We start from the raw sequence: 22,177 nt of genomic DNA, 5'->3' as shown, positions 1-22,177 counted from the left end.
GAAATAATGACGTACTTGAGAATGTTCAGTTTTACTCATTGGTTATTGGAACTATTATTTAACTTGCTACCCGAGCTTCGGTATACGTACGAGAAATTTTATGGACATGAGGTTTGTAACTTTACTGTTTATAGAGAACGATTCTAATTTATGAATTATATAGTTTAAATCTTGTTATGATACGACTTAGATACAGCGGGCAGTGAATTTCACGCGCACCAATAAGTGCAAGCGAGATGCCTAATAATACAATTAAGTGCGAGCGATTGTTAAGGTCATATAAAAATGAGTTCGAAACCGTAACAAATTTCTAAATCAGAATCTGTTTCTTAATAACTAATGTCTTGTAGAGCTTATTTTTCACATAGCGAGACAGCTGGCATCTCAATACGATATAATGTTTAAAAAAACATTAATATCATTTATTATCAGGCAACTAAGGCCCATACCATAGATACATACCTTACAAACTAACATACAGTATACAATAATAAAAATCTTACAATCTTTAAGGTTATAAGTTGTATGGAGATGACAGCTGTCACTGTACCCAAGCTATGTGAAAAATATTATACTTACACGCTTGAGCTTGTTATGGATATAAACAGTGATGTAAACTTATCTACATTTACCTATTTTTCGATAGGTAACCAACGCTACAAAAAAGTTTAAAAAACCAATTCACAGATTCAAATATTAAACATCAATATTTTATTAAAACCTCAACAGTTATATTCCCTACGTTACAATATTGACGTTCATTCATTTTCCTATTTTTCCTCAAAAACTTTTCTCGTTTCGCAGTAAACATTCATCGTGAAACCGCGGAGAGCCGCCCAAAGCCCTTATCTGCGAGGGCGGCAAACAATCAACCGCTTATCAATGACTATAGCCGCCCAAAGATATATTGTGCTATTTGGGTATAATTTTATTTGGGAAAACAATGGTTATATAGCACACGATAATAGTTAACTGTGGGAAAAGATATTATGTTTAGCAGCTATACTTTCAAACATTTAACTAACCTATGAAAAAGTGTGTTATTATTATGTGAATGGGTGTTTTAGGACAGTACCTATAGGTACAAACTTTTGTTTTTATAATTTGAAAATATTGGGTTTTCCTTATTTAATAAGTACTCGTAAAGAAGACATACAATTTGGTGTTTAAAACCTGAGATACTTATATACTAGATATGTACTCGTAAAGAAGACATACAATTTGGTGTTTAAAACCTGAGATACTTATATACTAGATATGTACTCGAAATCAATATTACTACTGGATATGAGATGAAAAAATGATTTATTTTTAAGAAATCATAAATAATATAACCGGTAGTATTTTTTAGTAAAAGAAAATACAATTTTATTGTCAAGGAAATAAGAGTGCTCCAGTATTTTTGTCACTAGTGTAAAGTTTCTTGCCGCGTATTTATAACAAGAAAATTAACAGGAGTTATATATTTACAGCGGAAACAGGAAGCGCCTTACATAATTAAAATTAAACAAGAAATAAGCAATAGTCAAATTGAATTAACAAAATTCCAAACCGGGCGCTTTAAAACTAAACTTCATCATAAGAACAAATTAAATTAACAGTTCGAAACGTTCCTGTAGACTAACAGTCAAATATTTAACACCGCTTTGATCCATTATTAATTGTACAAATGAGTGAGCGATGCAACAAGTCCGCCCGCCCGCCCGTCAGTACCGCCGCGACCATGGCATCGGACGGACGTACGAAGCGCTCGCAGTCAATATGCGCGCCGGCCTCCGCTAGCATGGAGGCCCTCGTGGCCCCAATGGAGACCACACCCGCGCCGCGCCGCCGCCCCGCGGCCCGCTCCCAGTCCGCCAGAATCACTGGCGGCCGAAGTGTCAGACAGCGGCGTCAGCAGCAGCAGCAGCAGCTGGATAGAGAGACCAGAGCGCGCTACAGCTCCGAACCACGACTAGCAGAAGCAGAAACACCCCCTCAAGTGAGAAGGCAAGCGTCCGCGAGACGTCGACCGCCGCCCGGACATAACACCCAACCGCGCCGCTCCAATGCCTTCCTGGATGTCCCTAAACCACATCAACCAGAACAGGAGGAACCTGACGAGGACTCCTACAGACTCCGCACGTTCAACATCACGCAGAAAGGAGGTTAGTGGTTCAGAACCTCAGAACGTTCACCTCCCGTTATTTTTAAACGTGAAAGTTTCAGTTTGACTTCTTTTCAACGAAAGTTGGCAGCCGGCCGTGTGCGTTTTGTACATTCAAGTTTTAGATTTAGAAACATCTGCGTATCTTCAAAGAATAGGGGCTCGTGAATTGGTCTGTAAATCAGTTCGGTTTACTTTTGCGGTAAAAATAACGCGCACTCGAGTTGTGGAAGGTTACCCGAATGTTTATCTTCCGAAATAAAAAACGGTCCAGTCTTCCCTAAATTATACATATACAAGTGACGTCACGGAAACAACATACGCTAATGAGTTTCTGGAAAGTATAAATTTGCTCGGCTTCAATGCGTTCGCGATTTCTCATCTAGTGCTCTAATTTATCTTTAGGACATAAACAAACATTTTAACGATGCTTCTAATAGCAAAGTACGTTGTTGCCACTGGGCAAGTCGTTTAGAGCAAGTTTTGAAATTGGAATCTTTAAGTGAAAACACAAGGATGAATTTCATTGACAATTTTTAGGACCTGGGGGACTGATTTTAGAATGTCGAGCGCTCGATTTCGTCACTCGAAAATCTGAGGAAAACGGCGAAATGGTATTTTTGAAATACAGGCGATAGAAATTGGGAATCAAGTGGTATTGACTACTCGTTTTCAATTCAATGTAGAATCATTGTACGAAATACACGAAATCGAGCGGTCGAATTTTATAAATCGGGTCCCTGTTTGGTTTCCTTTCGGTGAAAACTGTTGCGTCAAACAAGTCATGGTTGGCTCTTTCCTTTAATATAGTAAATAAACTGAAGACATATTTACGCTCATATCAATCTGTTGACGTTGGGCAATGCAGATGACGTCAATGAATTACAACATTTAGGTAAGATTAGGCCAACTGTTCATTGATCGAGAGTGAAACGGAGATCTTTTGTTTCAGCTTGAATAAAAATGCATGCGTATGTCCGGCTGTTTTCCGCCGGACATACTGTAGCATTTTCCAACAGATTCTATGAACATTTTGTGAACAAAGTTCTAAGTTCTAACATATACTCGTAATTAGGTGAATGTTGTTTATTAATCAGATAAATGTTATTCAGAAAAAAAATGTGGGAAGATGGTTTGCGAGGTCTATACATTTGTAAAAATATCATAATTATTTCTTTATCTTCGGCATTTAAGTTTCGTCTTTAAACGCAGTGCAGAAACGTAGTATGACGTGATTATCTAAGAATAAGTTAAATATGCAAATCCGTGAAAAAATCTAATGCGCTCGGTCTTAAGACCCAAGACCTCGTAAGACCCAAGCCAATTTTTGCGCTTTTGAATTTGGAACTTTCTTTTATTTAAATCTATGAGACTTCATAACTCGAATTTAATTTGTCCTTGTACAAGTACACGGGGACTTACGAGGTTAAAATGGTTTGGGAGATAATTATATCCATCTACAAAAACTCCCTTATCTAAAATATAACAAAATTATCTTCTCTCGTTGTATAAAAAGGCTTTTTCCTAGAAAAATAAATAGCGAGTAGAATCGGCCACAATCTGAAGTTTTCTACCTTTAATTTGGATTACTGGCCGATTTTATAGGCCACGTACCGAAATCTTACTCAGCATTTCCACGCCAATTAGTAATCTGACTTGAAAGAACAGCGATTTCTGTGAAATAAATGTCTGTGTGTAATATCTCGAAAGGAAGAAAGCCAACCAGGGGGCCTAGTCAAGAAGATAACCGTACCTCGACAAACGACGAACGAAAAAAAAAATGTATCGGGATGACAGTTGCTATGAAAAGTCACGTGACTATTCTATACATTATATAGTTTCGATTGGCGTTTTTATCAACGATTGTCATGTTGACTAGGCCCCCAATATGGATATTATGGTCGAGTTTGTCTACGTGACAGCATGACATAATATGTTTCTTCTCATAATCATACTGTCATTAATATAAATATATTATATTAAAATTGACACTTATTTTATCACGTGGACATCATAATACGCCTGCAGGATATTAATTTCACTTAAAACGAAACACCTTATACCTTGTGTAATGAGCGTTTTAGTAAATTAACATTATAGGCAGGTAATAATAAATACCAAGAATACGTGAATAGATTATATTAATATATACATATGTACATATAATTACTGGAAAGAAATGGTTATATTTCTTAAAACATTGCATACTTAGTTTGAATACTTCGAATCATATGTATTGTGAAGAAGTCAGGGTCATGACATGATGCAGGTATGAAGGGTAACAAAAATTAAAATATTGAAAATTAAACAGTTAAAAAAAGAAAACGTAATATATTTACAACATTAGTATATTACTTTTTTGTATTCTGAGTTTTAATCCACTATCTTAGATTAAAACGAGGCTAGGGCCCCCGAATATCCAATGTTCTTTTCATCTTACAAAAACCCTTTTGTTCAACTATATTTACCTAAACATACCAGAATGAATACATTATTATGAGTAGTTCATCTCAACCCTTTATTCACCAAGTTTTTCTTGAAATATTCCGCCATTTGTTTAGCATAAGTTATTTCGTACAATCCGCCTAGCCCAGAGTAAAGTAAATAATCCTGAATACATTTTATTACACAGACAAATAAACACATAGACTGGTCCCGGCGCTTCTTATAATAGGGTATTTTCCTACTAGTCAAATCAGTTACTTTTTTAGAACTGTCAAAACGATTTGCTAATATGGAATTTATATGAAACATTACATCGTGACTTTTTATACTTCTATCCGATTTATTAAATAAAACTTGTGTTTAAAAATAACTCCTATTTGTGTTTTTCTAATAATTATCTGGTGGTTTATTTCATGCATGGTGTAAAATAATTTATTTTAAATACAGTATAATACCTGTTGTAGGTAAATGGTGTCACACATAAGCGAAGCTAACGCCAGCGGGACTTGGTCACTTTTTAGGGTTCCGTACCCAAAGGGTAAAACGGGACCCTATTACTAAGACTTCGCTGTCTAGACAGTTAAAATTTTCACAGATGATGTATTTCTGTTGCCGCTATAACAACAAATACTAAAAACAGAATAAAATAAAGATTTAAATGGGGCTCCCATACAACAAACGTGATTTTTGACCAAAGTTAAGCAACGTCGGGAGTGGTCAGTACTTGGATGGGTGACCGTTTTTTTTTTGCTTTTTTTTCGTTTTTTTTTTTTTGCATTATGGTACGGAACCCTTTGTGCGCGAGTCCGACTCGCACTTGCCCGGTTTTTTAATATCATCATTGACTAGCCCTTTTCCCGTCATTTGGGGCCAGCGCATGTGTTATTCCTTCATACCTTTCTGACGTTCGTCATCTCATCATTCACCTGTTACTTTTCATATCATCTCTCACACAATCCATCCACCCTTTCCTTGGTTTTTCTTTCTTCTTATATCCCTCCACCTTAATTTCTAATATCTTTCGCGTCACATGTGACCTTCATCCCTCCGCATCACATGCCCGTTCCACGCTAGGCGATTTGATCTTTTCAGTTAAATATGGGTGCAATTTTCAGGCTTACTCTTACATTAAATACATAATAGATAATTTAAAATCATTCAATAAATAACTGTTATTTAGCTCCCAGATAGTAAAACCTTATTAATATAACACCTGAAACAAATACATATTACCAAATATAAACTTAAAGGCAATCGGCCGCACGTACTTCTAGCGAGCATCGACTGACCCTCACCAAATACCAATATGATAAAAAAACATAATGAAAGACATCTATGTATTTAAAATTATTATTTTGAACCCAGATTGCATATTAATAAAGATTAACATACTTTATTATTTGCTTTTCCGTTGGGCCAACCAGGGAGAAAATTATCCTAATCTTCTTACAGAAGATATGAATTTAACTTGGCTGCGAGTTCCAAACCGGGATTAAGTTTAGGAAGTTAACAAAATCGTGTTTAAGTTCTAGTACGTGTTAATACTTTTAAAATGAAGCAGAGGGGAATTGAGTTATCGTTTTGATTTTTTATTTTACCATTAGCCGTAAACGGACTATATTGCCTATAGACGCTTGCAATAAGTTAATAGTTATTTGTACAACAAGAGATCAAAGTTTGATATTTCTTCGAGTGCTTATTTTGCGTCCCGTGCAAGCGAAAGATTCTATAATAGATTCACGAGCGTAGCGAGTGAATCTAATTTAGAATCTTAAGCGTAGTAAGGGATTCAAAAGCGCACGAGATGTAAATAACTTTGATCTCGTGTAGTACACAAAATTTTTCACCTTAAGCAGTGAGAACATACTTAGAGGGACAGAGATAATAGAACCCAAGTATATCGAACTTGTATTAGACCCCGCATGTTGAAATGACATTTGACTATAAAGGTCACTTGAATGTCATTTTGTCTCACTCAGTGACACAAGTGTGAGCAAAATGCGATTTTGCTCACTGAGTGAGACAAAATGATTCAGTGAGCAAAACGGACGACACGTGTTTATTTTATTATGGCAATTCTGTCCATAATATCCTACAACAAGCACAACACGATTTAGATTTACTCTCAAATTGGTTCCAACAAAATTTACTTACCATAAATACTTCAAAAACGTGTTATGTAATATTTGCAGCCAAAAATAAAAATATCGAACAAAGTAAAGATTTATATATAAGCGGGGAAAAAATATTAAGAAAAGATCATGAAAAGTACCTAGGATTAACTTTAGACAGTAAACTTACGTGGAAGCCACACATAGCTAATATAAAACCTAAAATTTCAGCGTTAACAGCAGCAATGCGCCACATAAGTAGTTATCTCCCAAAACAAACTCGTGTCAACATCTATAACTCTCTGATAAAACCGCACTTAGAATATCTAACTGAAATTTGGGGCAATGCAGCAGATACCAACATAAAAGATCTTCAAATTGCACAGAACAAAATTATCAAGGTCCTTTTCCATTATGACTATCGAACTCCAACTAAAACTTTATACGAAAAAACAACGATAATGAACCTCAAACAAATAATACTCGTATAAAACTTGTGTCCTAATACGTAAAATATTAAACAACGAAATACAATCGGATATTGAATTTAGCAAAAAGAGTAAATTCCAAAAGATGAAACTCAGAAATGCCGATAACCTAGCCTTACGTTTTCCCAGAACCCGATATGGAACTTGTAATTTAATGTATGACGGTGCGAAATTGTATAATAGCCTACCAACAACCATAAAAGATACAAAAAGTTACAACAAATTTAAATCGCAATTAAAAACATACATAAAAGACAATATCCAATAATAACGCTTTAGTTACCTGTACCTTATTTAAAATCGCCTCACATAAATACTCACTAGTACTTCCCAATTAAGCTAATTTTGTGATCAAATTAAACAATTAACATCTGAATTGATACAGAATCCCAAACCAATTCATTTGTACTTACTATAGCAAATATTAATCTTTAAAGATTTAACTAACCTATCAAATAAGTCTGCATGCTTGCTTACTGCTAATATATGTATTGTTAATGTATAGTTATATAATTGTTGTCTTATAAGTGAAATTTTGTAATTTCTTTAGACAATAAATATTCTTTAAACCGAAAATCGCATTTTGCTCACTGTTTTTAAGAAGCAAAGTACCCTTGTTCGAGCTGCTGAGGTGAAAAATTAAAAGTATGTATTAAACAATAGGTACCATGTCATGTTATGTTTTCTATCCAACGAGTTGTAATTGAAAAACCCCAAACACAATTAGGTTGCGTTGTTTTATCACAGAGTTCCTATGGCAGATCGATGGTACCATAATTGTATTCATCAGAAACCGGGAAGTGGGTCAAATTTAATTTGCAAGATTTGACCCTAACAAACATACATACGTACATTGCAAGTTAATAAAAAGCTTGTAAAAAAGGACAAATAAAATAAAAAAGTTTTGACCGAAAATGTTACCAAGAAGCTGTTATATGAATGTAAGATAAAACGGAAAATATTAATATTTATAATTTATGAGTGAGGAAGAAACTCTTGTTAGCGTCTACGAACCGTGTCGTGAAATATATAGAATTGGGAGCGGATATCCATTTCTCAAATCTACTAAAATACAACATTAGGCGCTTGACCGTGACGGCTAGAGAGAATAGTAATAAACGACTCAATAAATCATACACTAATGTCTAATTTTTGTCAAGAAAATATCAGTTTTCCGACAATATTTGGGAAGATTAATTATACTTCCGTATGTTTGTGTTTTATCAGTCATTACTAAAATTATAATCACTTAACGAGGAAGGGAGGGAAATAGTTTTCATTTGTTTAGAATTAGACCAAGTCAATTTTTTTTTTATTTTGGACTACCTACCTACTTTTGGTTGGATTAGGTTTTTTGTTCAATGCTGGTTTCCAAATGTATATTTTTGTATCATTTGATTTTATTCAGTAGCTAAAAATAGAAAGCACAGGTTGGTTACTAAAGAAAAAGTAGATATTACAAATCGGTGTTGTCCATTTTGGTACCTACTTCTGTGGGCGCAGCACGGTTCCATTTTTATCGTCTATCACTATGCGCGTCCCTTTCGCACTTACATACTTGTTAGAACGTGACAGGCATGGTGACAAGGGATAAAAACGCGACCGTGCTAAGCCGCCTGGTATATTTTGAAGGTTCATTTTACAATTTACCCTCTTTACACTTCAGCCCCTTTTATAAAACAAAATCATTCTGCTCCATAAACCGTTCAAAGCGTTATTATCTAAGAAACACATCGTTGAACTAACATGAATCGCGGTATGAGGAATTGATGGAAAACATACAACCGCGAACAATGCTTGGCTAACACAATCATAGGCAATCAGGAGTGCTGTTCTAATAGCATTCGAATCGAACGCTCAGACAAGGAAGTATACATTACAATACAATACAATTAATATAGCAACTCAAGTAGAGGTAAACAACATGTGGTCTTATAGCTAAAAGCGATTTCTTCCCGAGAACCTGTAGGTAGCGGAAATGGATAAAGTATAGGTGTTGCTCTTGACTTATTGTACATCTACATTTGTATGTTTCGATTCTATCTAGTAAACTTTATTTAAATTAAAATACGACGAGTTATATAATTTAGATTACAAGATTTGATCCGAACATACAAGGTTTGATACAATACACTGCAAGTTAAATAAACAACATTAAGTACAAGTTACATAAAAGCTTGTAAAAAGAAACCGTATTTAGCGACCTCGTAGAATATTTCCTAAACAATACGAAGTCTTAGCGCAGTTTTCACAATTAATTAGCAATCCATAACTAATTAGCGAAGAGAAAATTGGAAAACTTCGACTCGAACCGGTGCGAGGTTCAACAAGCTGAAATACGTAATATTTCATTACAAGAACAAAATTGTTATTGTTTTACGTAAGAAAATTTATTTTTGGCGCGATTATTTTATTAGTTAGCAGCGAAATAATTAAAACCTATAAAATAAATAAATAAATAAAACTCACCCACCTCATCTTAGGTCCCCCAGATCTGTCCCCTACGGAAGGGTGCCCATTAAGGCCCAGTTTTTTATCTTGGCTAATTGATTTGTCCATAAAACTTAAATATTCCTGAGGTCTGAGGTCTGAGTATTCACTAAGCTACTATTCACACACACCGGTATTCACTAAGTTAGTCACTGGTCAAATATTCATCTTCTTTAAAAAAATGGTTTCCATGACGAACGGCAGCATGACGTTGTTTGGTAGTTGCTTTTTGTAAAGTGATAGATGGATTTTACAAGAAGCTTCGATAAATTGCCGGGTGTTGGTTGCCTAAAGGATGGTTAAACGCGTTTTAAGACTAATTGTTCATTAGCTGCACACTTTCACGTTAATTCACTCAATATCAATGAGCAAAATACAAAGAAAGAATCTTGAGATGACTTCGCCATTTTGAAATCCCATTATTTTCTTCACAAATTTTGTAAATTTTGTGACTTTTCGTGACTTGAGAAAGAATATAATGTAACATTATTGGTGGCAGGAAAATTTGCGAAGACAGGCACCAGCATTTTCTATAGTCGTTTTCATATCTTCAATATTGTTCTTGCCCCTATTGTCGCTTCGGCACAACGTTTTCCAGTTAATAATTTTACCCTCATACCTATTGAAATGCCAGAGGGCCTACCGCGAACCACGTTCGACGTGTTGCCTCTCTGTCGCACTTGTAAATTCGTACGTAAACGTGACAGGGAGGCAACACGTCGAACGTGGTTCGCGGTAGGCCCTCAGCTGTCAGATACGATAAGAACTGAACAAAAAACGTCTGTCGATCGAAACGTCAGGAAACATTAAATACACTCGCACGCTCTAAAGTTCGCTCGATTACTCTCGCGTCAAATGGTGGTCCCAATGACAGTTCCTTCAAATCTATATTGGTTAGGCTTATAATTAAAAAAAAAATTGAATGAATACTGATTTAGCATATTTTTACTACATTAATGTTCCATTTAACAATTAATGATTTTTTGATGAACCACCAATTTTCTTGACAGCTAGGTACATATGTAGTGCAAAATTATTTTTCATCGTATTTTCACGGAAACATACTGAACGTGTCTTGCTATTTTAATCAGTCTCGGTACAAAAGTTGGTACTCGGTACAAAGGTTGACTGACGTAGTGTGACAAATACGAACATTACCGAGAAAATACGACGGAAAACACTTATGCACTACATCTGTACTCCTATTATAAATAAACAACTGTCATAGGACCCATCATTCGACGCCAGAGTCCTTATAATTCCCATTTAGTGAAAATAGCTTGCCATTTAAATGAAAACTTTGCGTGTAGCATTTAAATGACCTATAACGTGCGAAGCTTAGAGCTTGGTCAGCCAGTCGTGTCACGAGCTATTTTTCTTTGTATGGCTTATATTTTGCTTATCAAATAAACTGTCAGATTTAAGCTGTCATTTCATTTCACAGTTATTTTGTTGCCAGGTAAGCTTCATTTGAAATTACTGCATTTATAGTGCGATATAGAATAGTAGAAATAAAACAAAATGGACCTAAAATAAATCCATAGTAAATTGTTGGCATGTTTTAAGCATTTTACGCCAATAATGTGACAGTTATGTAGAAAGTGGCGCCCTCATTTAATTTCTACTATTTTATGTCGCACTGTACAGCCGCTATTCTGGGTCTACAGATAGTTTTATAGATTATTTTTACTATAATAGGTAGGTACGTATATACCGAGTCTATTTTATCCTTCATTTTTTGTATTGTATTTACCTCGCTTTGTGTTGCGAATCATCTTGGCATTGTAGGTAATGGATGAAGGGGGGAACTGTCAGAAATATGCCACGAAACCCGACTAAACGAATATACGTCAGTCAGAAACAGAAATCGTTACGCCTTGCGAATAGCGCTTCGACTGAAAGAAAAACAATACCGAGAAGTGGTTATTTGAGCAACGTATTATGGATTGGAATAATAAAAATAAAAGTTACAGTTTTAAGTACCAAAAACAATCTAATAATCCAGATTCTAGCCTAAAATATACATATTGGGCTAGGTCACCCATACTATGTTGTATTAATTTTTTAGGTATTAGTTTTATTTTTGTAGGTAGTTTTAATTTTAGGTTACTTTCTATTGTAATTTTATATAATAATTCATGAGTTTGATTTAATATTTAATAACAATTTAATAACTTCACTATCTACCACTACTTCGTAATTCCATTATTCCAATAATTGCACTGACAATAGTAATGTCATTTCCAGTGACATTACATACTGCATTACATGCATTAACATCACTCCAATACTGAAGTAAGATATTTAAACTAACTTCATTACTTGCCGTCATTCCTTCATTCCAATCAATATACACTATCACTAGTACTGTCCTTTCTTTAAAGTTATCTCATGATATGGTCTGGCCCGTATTAAAATCTTTCTAAATAACTCTAATACACCTCACGAAAGATATTCTGCTCTATCTTGAGACACCATTATTAACAATTGAAACAGACATAAAAGCGCTACAAAATGTTCAGTAAAACGCCTATCTAAACGCCTTCAAAAATACCGTCAGCATAACGCTCAATACTATTCATTTTACTAATCCAAAGACCAGTTTAACTTTGACCTTCGATACAGTAATGTTGTTTGGAAACTAGGGTTCACGTTGTACTAGCTAAAATATAAAAGGTTTTGCGAAGAGATACACAGCACAATGGGAAAGAAGCATTGTCTCCTATGTTGTAATTTTCATCGCCTTTGGAGTCTTTACTCATGAAAACCGATATAGTATGATCTCGGAATAAAGCCAACTTTTATTTACAAATATTATCGTTAAAAGGAGTCATGCACTCGTGTGTGTTACAGGTTACAGAACACATCGTGTGTAGCGGGAAATTTTAAATTTAGAATTCTTACCTATAAGATATTAGCCAAGGTGACAATTGTAGTTAGAAAGAAAACGCCTATCATAGATTAATGTATGGAAATTGTTTCGTGAATTTTATCTTTTCGATTGGCATTTGTCGATATATTTTATCGACAAATGCCAATCGAAAAGTAAAAATACGACAGGTGCGAGGAAAAGTCTCGTCATCATCTTCATATATTATAGTTCGTTTTTTTAGCATTAGAAAGAACTCCAAAGAAGCAAGCGTGCAGTTTTTATCAGGCTCTTTAATTGTTAATAATTATTGAATTATCTAATGTAGCATGGTCAATACATATAATTTACTTCAAATTATTAGCGCTAAAAGTGCCAGATTTGGAACCACAAACTTACTTCTGCGAAGTTCTTTCTAATGCTAAAAAAAACGGACTAGGTATTTAATGTTTCGATTGGGGTTTTTTTAGTATGTAAATTGAAAATTCATCATTTGAATAACGAATGAAAGGAATTACACAGTGTGATAATAAAATCTGTGTTGATAAACATTAACGTTAAAACTGACGAAAGATGTGAAAAATTATTAAGCAATAATTTTATTATGAAAGTCATAAAATATGAACCAAGAAAATCTTTCAGTGTCAGAGCTTTTCTTAAACAGGGGTCTATTGCATAATAAAATACAAGAGAATACTATAAGAGAATACTACTTTTACATACAAAATCACTAATAGTATTAGCTTGTATTTTTAGGGTTCCGTACCCAAAGGGTAAAAACCGGACCCTATTACTAAGACTCCACTGTCCGTCTGTCTGTCACCAGGCTGTATCTCATGAACCGTCATAGACAGTTGAAATTTTCACAGATGATGTATTTCTGTTGCCGCTATAACAACAAATACTAAAAAGTACGGAACCCTCGGTGGGCGAGTCCGACTCGCACTTGTCCGGTTTTGTTTATACAACAGTAGATTTTGGAGTCACATTTATTCTAGTTGGCCTAAAAGTGTTAGGGAAGCATTGTCAACAACGCCCCAACTGTCTTGGATGTCATGGGATTGTGAGGCTGTATAGAAAATGTGTTACGTTTTATAAGAACGTCACATTTATGGGACAATACGGCTTTCAGATACGATTCTGGGACATTAGGGAAGTCTGGAAATAGGGCGTTGGGACAAAAGGTGCTACTACGAGGAAGACAAAGAGAGTGGTTTCCTCAAGTTTTAAGTAGGAACCGTGAAAATTGGCATTATGTATCCTGACGTTTTAAACGTGACATAAAAGCATTTGGTCGCAGGCATACAGTACTAGACAGGTATTGTATCAACCATCTTTAGCCGCACACCATTTTACGAGCTGGTGGCTTAAAAAAATTGGCTATTTCATACATTTTGGCTGGTCCATTTTCTATAGGAGGGTAATTTTTATTTTCGCGATTTTGGGGTTGGTTCCATTGTAAAAGTTGCTCAGTATAATCCCAAAATCTCCCTGGCAACAGGAATGCATTTATTTTTTACCACCGTGTACTTATATTTCAGTTCGATAAGAAATGAAGATTGTATCGTCGGGTGACAAGCAAAACTCACTAAGTACTATTAAAAAATTCAAGTAACAATGCACTTTATTACACTAGTAACACGGTTTATTGTCCAATAATTTCAATGGTGTTAGTTAGTGACTTTTGCTTCTCACCCGGTATATAAGTTTATATTAACATACTTAGCGCCACTTGCACCATTCCACTAACCCGGGGTTAACCGGATAAACCAGGAGTTACCATGGTTACCAGTACAATTTGACACTGGGTTAACGGTGTAACCGCTTAAACCCGGGTTAGTGGGATGGTGCAAGTGGCCCTTAGCTGGCCATTATATTTGCCAACCTTATCTCATTGCGACACGGTTCACGAATAGTCAATTAACTACCTTAATACCCCTTAATACGCCTTTTAACATGAACATTTAAAGAACGCATTATCCCGTGAATAAATGATTACATCAGCAAAAGCTTGAGCGCTGTTAATTATGAATAAACATTTATTTAGAGCCTATAACTGAAAACTGATTTACAGTCTAAGTGTAACTTAAACTTCCTTATTCGAGGACCGAGGCTTGTGCCTTTCTACAGAATTTATAATGCATTTTGTTTCTGTAGTATCCTTTCATTCATTTCATTTCATTTCCATTGCCGGCAACAGTCTTACAAGTCACGCGCAGCGCAGGTGAAAAAGGGTATATTTAATATCATCTAAGTACTCAAAGGTGAACTAGAAGAGGTCCCTCGAAGGGATAAGGTCAACTTTGTTCTTCTTACCTCCTAATTGTATGTTATTTTTATTATCTCTGAGCTGAGCTGCGCGAGACGTGGCCCCTTTTTCACTAGAGCCACATAAATATACTCAGTCACATGCATACAATCCCATATAAACTGCTAAAATCATAACATCCTTTAGCTTTGCCGCAGACGAGTAAAAGCTTGGTTTCCTCTAATTATCTATCACAAATTCAAATAATACGCAAAACTCTAAGCGGAAAGTTTAGGGATCCCGCAATTAAATTTGTCTGGAATGTTTGAAAGTTTGTTTATTAGACACCAATTAACGCTATCCGATTAAACTGGGGAACGGAGGTAAGATATGAATTATTAATATTAGAACTGAGAGATATTTACAGTTATACGATTTAAATTATAATTATTTTATACATATAAACATTAGTATCTAGCAAAATATTAGTTGCGATGAGTTTACCTAATGTAATAGGTACGTTATAGTTTCGAGAGTTAATTTTGAAAATCTTGAGTGTAATAGTGACGACCAAAGGTCTAGAATGTACAAGATAAAGGATGAAACATTAGACCGGGCCGTGTCCGGGCCGGAGCTTCCGGCGCTTACTTTTCTATGACATGACAGGCGATCACGTGATGCTTTCCATAGAAAACGATGCGCCGGAAGCTCCGGCCCGGACACGGCCCGGTCTAACGTGAGTCAATTTTTACATGTTAAATATCAAAAGTGCGATCAAAATCTCTAGAGTAGAGTAGAGTAGGTGCTCTAGAGTGTCATTGGAAATACTGAATTCGAAAATAATATGTGACTACTTTTGAACCGTATATGTGGTATTATCTATGAAAAGGGACCTTATTGTCGATGGCGCTTACGACACTAACATCGATGAGCACTAAACGTAGTAGTTTAAAATTGGTGATTCTGGCCCATTTTAGTTATTTTGATTTCCAATTTAGCAATTAAGTTTCTTTGATTACCACCACCATATTTACAGACTTTTACAAGGATTTCATGCATTATTTTCTAGTATGTATAAGTCCTTGAACTACGTTATTGCTTGTCAGAAACACGACGGCTCATTATTTTCTCGATAGAATCTTAAGTTGAAAACATGCCTAACACTGTCTTTATTTCCTTATGTTAGAAGTACTAGGACGAAAATGTATATGAAACTTACTTCAGTCGATAGCTTTTAAGTAAATCTTCATTATTGCTTGTCCTTTTATCGATACGTTAATTTTTTCATTCATCATTTGATGAATTCAACATTTTGCCTACTAAATTACACCCTACGCGGCAATACCTTGCGCCTATTCCTCACGCCAGTACGCCCGTGACCACTGTCAGCGTCGGACCTGTGCTAGTTTAGCGGACGTTTCATAAAATGGGTAATCACAGTATAAATTGTCTCGTTGTCTGAGTACCCACAACACAAGCCTTCTTGAGCTTACCGTGGGGCTTAGTCAATTTGTGTAAAAATGTCCTATAATATTTATTTATTTATTATTATTATTATTTATAAATATGCAAATATGTTATACACACAATGTTTTTCAACATACTTACGAAGAAAAGCAAAATAATTCTTAAATACGGCGACATTTCAGACATTCGTCCGTCATATTGTCATTTTATAACAAGTTGGGCAGCAAAGGCACACACCCATCTAACCAATCCGGAATTCAGTCACGATTGATAAATTGTGTAAACATATTTTAAAAGGCTATAAAATTAATCAAATTGAATAATTTAGACTGGTCACATTTTTGTAAAAATCGATTTCTACTGGCAAAACATATTACTTTTTGGCAACCGGGTTTTTTAACCTAATTAGACCCCGCTGAATCCCAATTTGCCGGTTGCTTGATCGAATTCTTGACTGGAAGTGAGATATGTGATATTAAAGGTCCCTTTTTTTAGTTTTTCGTAAATAACTCGTAAACGGTGGCCAATATAAAAAAAATGAACTAATAATCTACACAAAATTTTCAATAAAAAAGATTCAGTACATTTTTAGCAGGGATCAATATTTAAAAAGATAATAAAGAGGGAAAGTTAATTATAATAAATTCTAAGGTTCCTTGTTTTTATTTTTTCGTTAATAATTTGAAAAGTATGACTCATAGCAAAAACAAATCTTACACATAAATCATCATCATCATCATCATCTCAGCCATAAGACGTCCACTGCTGAACATAGGCCTCCCCCTTGGACCTCCATACGTGCCGGTTGGAAGCGACCCGCATCCAGCGTCTTCCGGCGACCTTAACAAGATCGTCTGTCCATCTTGTGGGTGGACGTCCTACGCTGCGCTTGCTAGTCCGTGGTCTCTACTCGAGCACATTTCGACCCCATCGGCCATCTTCTCTGCGTGCAATGTGGCCTGCCCATTGCCACTTCAGCTTGCTAATCCGGTGGGCTATGTCGGTGACTTTAGTTCGTCTACGGATCTCTTAATTTCTGATTCGATCACGTAGAGAAACTCCGAGCATAGCCCTCTCCATAGCTCGTTGAGCGACTTTGAGTTTTGAGATGAGGCCGGTAGTGAAAGACCACGTTTCGGAGCCGTAAGTCATCACTGGTAACACACATTGATTAAAGACTTTCGTCTTGAGGCACTGAGGTATGTCGGACGAAAAGACATTACGTAGTTTCCCGAACGCTGCCCAACCGAGTTGGATTCGGCGGTTGACCTCTTTCTCGAAGTTGGACCTACCTAATTGGACTACTTGTCCTAGGTAGATGTACGAGTCAACAACTTCGAGTACCGAGTTCCCAACAGAGACTGGGATGGGCACAACATTGGCATTTGACATAAGTTTCGTCTTGTCCATGTTCATTTTCAAGCCCACCCGTTGTGAAACTCGGTTGAGGTCATCGAGCATCATGCTGAGTTCCTCCATCGACTTTGCCATGACTACGATATCGTCGGCAAACCGAAGGTGAGTGATGTATTCGCCGTTGATGTTGATGCCAAGTCCTTCCCATTCCAGGAGCTTGAAGGCGTCTTCCATTACGGCAGTAAACAGTTTCGGAGAGATAACGTCTCCCTGCCTTACGCCTCTTTGCAATGGAATCGCCCTCGTGCTCTGCTCCTGTACTCGGACCGACATGGTGGCGTTATTATACAAACACTTCAACACTTCGATGTACCGATAGTCAATATGGCATCGCTGAAGAGACAAGCACCGAATCGAAGGCTTTCTCATAGTCCACAAACGCTAAGCATAATGGCAAGTTATACTCTTCGGTCTTCTGTATAGCTTGCAGCAGCGTATGGATGTGGTCTATGGTACTATAGCCTTTTCGGAAACCGGCTTGTTCGGGAGGCTGGAAGTCATCAAGTCTGTGTTCGAGACGGTTCGTGATGACCCTTGAAAACAGCTTATAGACATGGCTCAGAAGCGTGATGGGTCTGTAGTTCTTCAATAGGTTGTTATCACCTTTTTTGAAGAACAACACCACCTCGCCTCTATTCCATGTTTCAGGCGTTATGCCCTCGGACAAGGCGGAATTAAAGAGCTTCTGGAGGACTTTAAGTACCGGTGTTCCACCCGCTCTCAGAAGCTCTGAAGTGATTTCGTCTTTGCCCGGCGCCTTGTTGTTCTTAAGCTGCTTCAGGGCCATCCTAATCTCGTACAGACTGATGTCCGGGATATCTTCGGTATAATGTCGGGACAGCTTGGCTCTTGGACCTCCTACCAAGCTATCAACGGGCTTTGCGATCGAAGTGTATAACTATCCATAGAACCTCTCGATCTCAGCTAAAACCTCCGCTTTGCTCGACGCTATGCTGCCATCTTCCCGTTTCAGCTTTGTCAGCTGGCTTTGCCCAATAGACCCTTGCTTTGCTTGCGTTGCTTTGTCCTTTGCGAACACTTTGGAGCCTTGGTTTCGCTCAATAGTCTCTTTAATACGGTTAGTATTAAAGAGACGCAGATCATGTCGCAAGGACTTAGATATACGTCTATTGAGCTGCCTATATGACTCCGCGTCATCGGGAGACTGCAACTGTAGCGAGCGTCGTTCAGCCATGAGGTTTAAGGTTTGCTCGGTCAATTTCTGAGGTCTATCTTTACGGCGGGGTCTAAAAAACTTAGACCCTACTGTGTGGACAGTTTCCACTAGCGACCGACTGGAGCGAATCAGTTAAGCTTTATAAAACTGCTGCATAAATACGAATTGACACAAATCATTTCTGAACCAACACGTGTTACGGATAACAGCAAAACTTTGATCGACATCATCTGTTGCCGACCTGACTTTAAAGCGACTGCGATAAATATCACGCATAACAAGGACTTAAGTGATCACGGGTTCATCTACGCCCAATTTCCCCTTTTGACTCCGAAACCTCAGCCTAGAACTATTACATACCGACCTTTTAATCACTTTGATCCCGACACTTACAGCTGGGCCGCTTCCGTGACACCGTGGGAATGGGTTACGGCAACCCAGGACGTAGACTTGATGGTAAACCGGTTTAATTCACTTATTTTGGGTTTGTTTGACCACTTTGCGCCGGTAACTACAAGAACGTTCAAAGATCCACCCTCACCATGGATTACTGATGTAATAAGAATTATGATGAAGGAGCGGAACAGAGCAGAACAGAAAGCTAGGAAATCCAACTGCCCGGAAAAAAAGAAAATTTACCAATCACTTCGCAATCTGGTGACTACGGCAAGGCGAAGAGAAAAAACAGCATACATGACAGAAAAAGTAAATTTGAATATTCATAACCCCAAACAAATGTGGAATGAAGTAAACAACATTTTAGGTAGACAAACGAAAGACGAAATACCTCATCACTTACGTGCACCGGACCTAGTGAACAACTTTTTCATAGACTCCGTGCCCCCAGCACTGCAGTTAAACTCGAATGACCCAATAACACATATTTCTACGAACGGTAACACACAGTACGAAACTCTTAAATTTGCAAAGCGTGTCTGTAGATAAAGTTAATCGTATAATCAATTCCATCAGCTCGAGGGCTATAGGCAGTGACGGTGTTTCCATTATAATGATTAAGCTGACCTTGCCTTACTCACTTAATGCTATTACCACCATCATAAATACCTCAATGTTATCTAATAGATTCCCGATGGCCTGGAAAACCTCTATTGTAAAACCGATACCCAAAAATACATCTCCGCAAACCTTTGGTGACCTTCGCCCGATTAGCATTTTATCAGTCCTCTCCAAAATCCAAGAGAAAGTGGTGAACGAGCAGGTACGAACGCACTTGGAGAAAAACAAGATATTGCCAGAAGCACAATCGGGATTCCGCAAACATCATAGCACTACATCGGCTATTGCGCATTTGGTGGATGAGACACTTAAGGCTTCTAACGATGAACTTGCGACAATTCTTGTCTTGTTAGACTTTAGCCGCGCGTTTGATAGTATATTGACACCCGTGCTACTTAAAAGAATGAAGACCTACGGATTTTCTGAGTCACTTTGTAGATGGTTCTATTCCTATTTCTCAGATAGAAACCAAATAGTCGAATGCCCAAACGACGAAGGTAAAATTGCTCGCTCATCACCCCGTATGCTCGACAGAGGAGTAATCCAAGGGTCAATATTGGGTCCGACTTTATACAGTTTGTACACTGCGTGCCTTCCCGAAGTCATTAAAAATTGTTCGTACCACATGTATGCAGATGACACGCAGCTAATGAAGCATATATGCCCCACTAAAACTAACGTCGCACTTGCAATATCGCAAATTAATACCGATTTAGAAGCTGTAGCAGGTTGGTCTAATGACAATGGTCTCATCATTAACCCTAAAAAATCTGTCTTCATTATTTTGGGAACAAAAAAGCAGATTGCTAAAGTACGTGATCTTGAAATCGACTTGCGAATATCAGGGCTGCCTATATCAGAAGAGAGTCAGGTTAAAAATTTAGGCATCGTTATGGAGGAGTCGCTTCGATTTGAAGCCCATATAAACGCTAAAATACCAAAATGCTATGGTGCTCTAAAATCATTATATAAGCTGAGACCCTACCTAACACAAAATGTTCGTGAACGCTTGTCAGATGCGCTAGTTTTATCCCAACTGGATTATGGAGACATTGTGTATGGGCCTTGCATAAGAAAAAGAACAGAACGAGCGATTCAACGTGTACAGAATTCATGCATACGTTTCTGTCAAGATATTCCTCGCCGCTCACATATTAGCCCTTACCTTAATAAAGCGGGTAAACTGAATATGTCACACAGACGAATATTAAAGCTTGCGTCAATGGTATTTACGCTTAAACAATCCGGTATTCCACCCTATCTCGCGCGTAAACTTGAATGGAAGCCTAACCGAAAGTTGAAGGGTTTGCGTGAACAACAAGAGCGTATCTCCCTTCCACTACTCCGGCTTCAGTCATTTAGAGGCAGTTTTCGCTATGCTGCGTCTAAATGCTGGAACAATTTGCCGCCACCAGTAGTTAACAGTAAGTCCCTGGCGGTTTTCAAACTACGTTGCAAGGCTTATTTACTGGACCTCCAAAAGAATGTAACATATACTTTTGGTTGAGTGACCTGCTCTATAGCTATAGATATTTAACTTTTGTAAAGCTAACACTTTTTTATCCACTGCGCATTGTTTGGTTTTGCTATCTTGTCCTATATGTAATAAATAGTGTAAATGTTTCTACTGTCCTTAGCTAGATACAAATACGGCGGTGGCAGAATAACAGCGTCCGTTGCTGCAAGTCTTTAGGGCCGTTGTGCCCCGAAGCCTTTTGGCACAGACATAAGCTGAGCCACTTTCCATTTCAATTAGTTTGTAAGCATTATCGTGTACTTTTATTATGTACCTATGTTCAAACTTCTTGAATAAACGTCTTTTATTATTATTATTATAGCCCGTCGTTGATTTCGTCCACTGAAGCCAAGTTCTCTAGGCAAGCAAAGCGGTTAGAGAGCTCGAGTTGAAAGCTTTCGGGGTTTTGAACATGGGCTCGAGTAGGTCGGAGCGTAGACTTCATCAGGCTGGACCTTTCAAGTTTAATATTGATATTCAGTGTGCCTCTTACGATTCGGTGATCACTACCGGTCTTTACCCTGTTGATCACACATAAATAATAAACATAAAATTTCCTACAAGAAACATGTAGAACACTTTTCGCTAGGATCAATATTTAAAAAGACAAAGCAGCCGGTAAGTTAATTACAATCAATTTTAAAGTCCCTTTTTAGTTTTTTGTAAATAACTCGTAAACGGTGTCCCATAGCAAAATAGGTTTTATGAATAAATAATCTACATAAAATTTCCTGCAAAAAACATCTGAACACTTTTCTCTAGGATCAATATTTAAAACGATATTAAA

The 22,177-nt window shown here is 37.1% G+C and overlaps 1 protein-coding gene across 1 annotated transcript in view; it reads left to right on the top strand.

Annotated features, from left to right (window-relative positions):
• Positions 1–1,564: 1,564 nt before the first annotated feature.
• LOC134795691 (GTP-binding protein REM 1) overlaps positions 1,565–22,177 on the top strand; it is a 227,832-nt gene continuing 207,219 nt past the window's right edge. The window contains exon 1 of the mRNA XM_063767624.1: positions 1,565–2,147. Coding sequence (XP_063623694.1) covers positions 1,670–2,147 — 478 coding nt within the window. The 5' untranslated portion in view covers positions 1,565–1,669. The remainder of the gene's footprint in view (positions 2,148–22,177) is intronic.

Source organism: Cydia splendana, chromosome 12, assembly GCF_910591565.1.
Source record: "Cydia splendana chromosome 12, ilCydSple1.2, whole genome shotgun sequence".
NCBI lineage: Eukaryota > Metazoa > Arthropoda > Insecta > Lepidoptera > Tortricidae > Cydia > Cydia splendana.
This window is presented reverse-complemented; position numbering and strand designations above follow the sequence as displayed.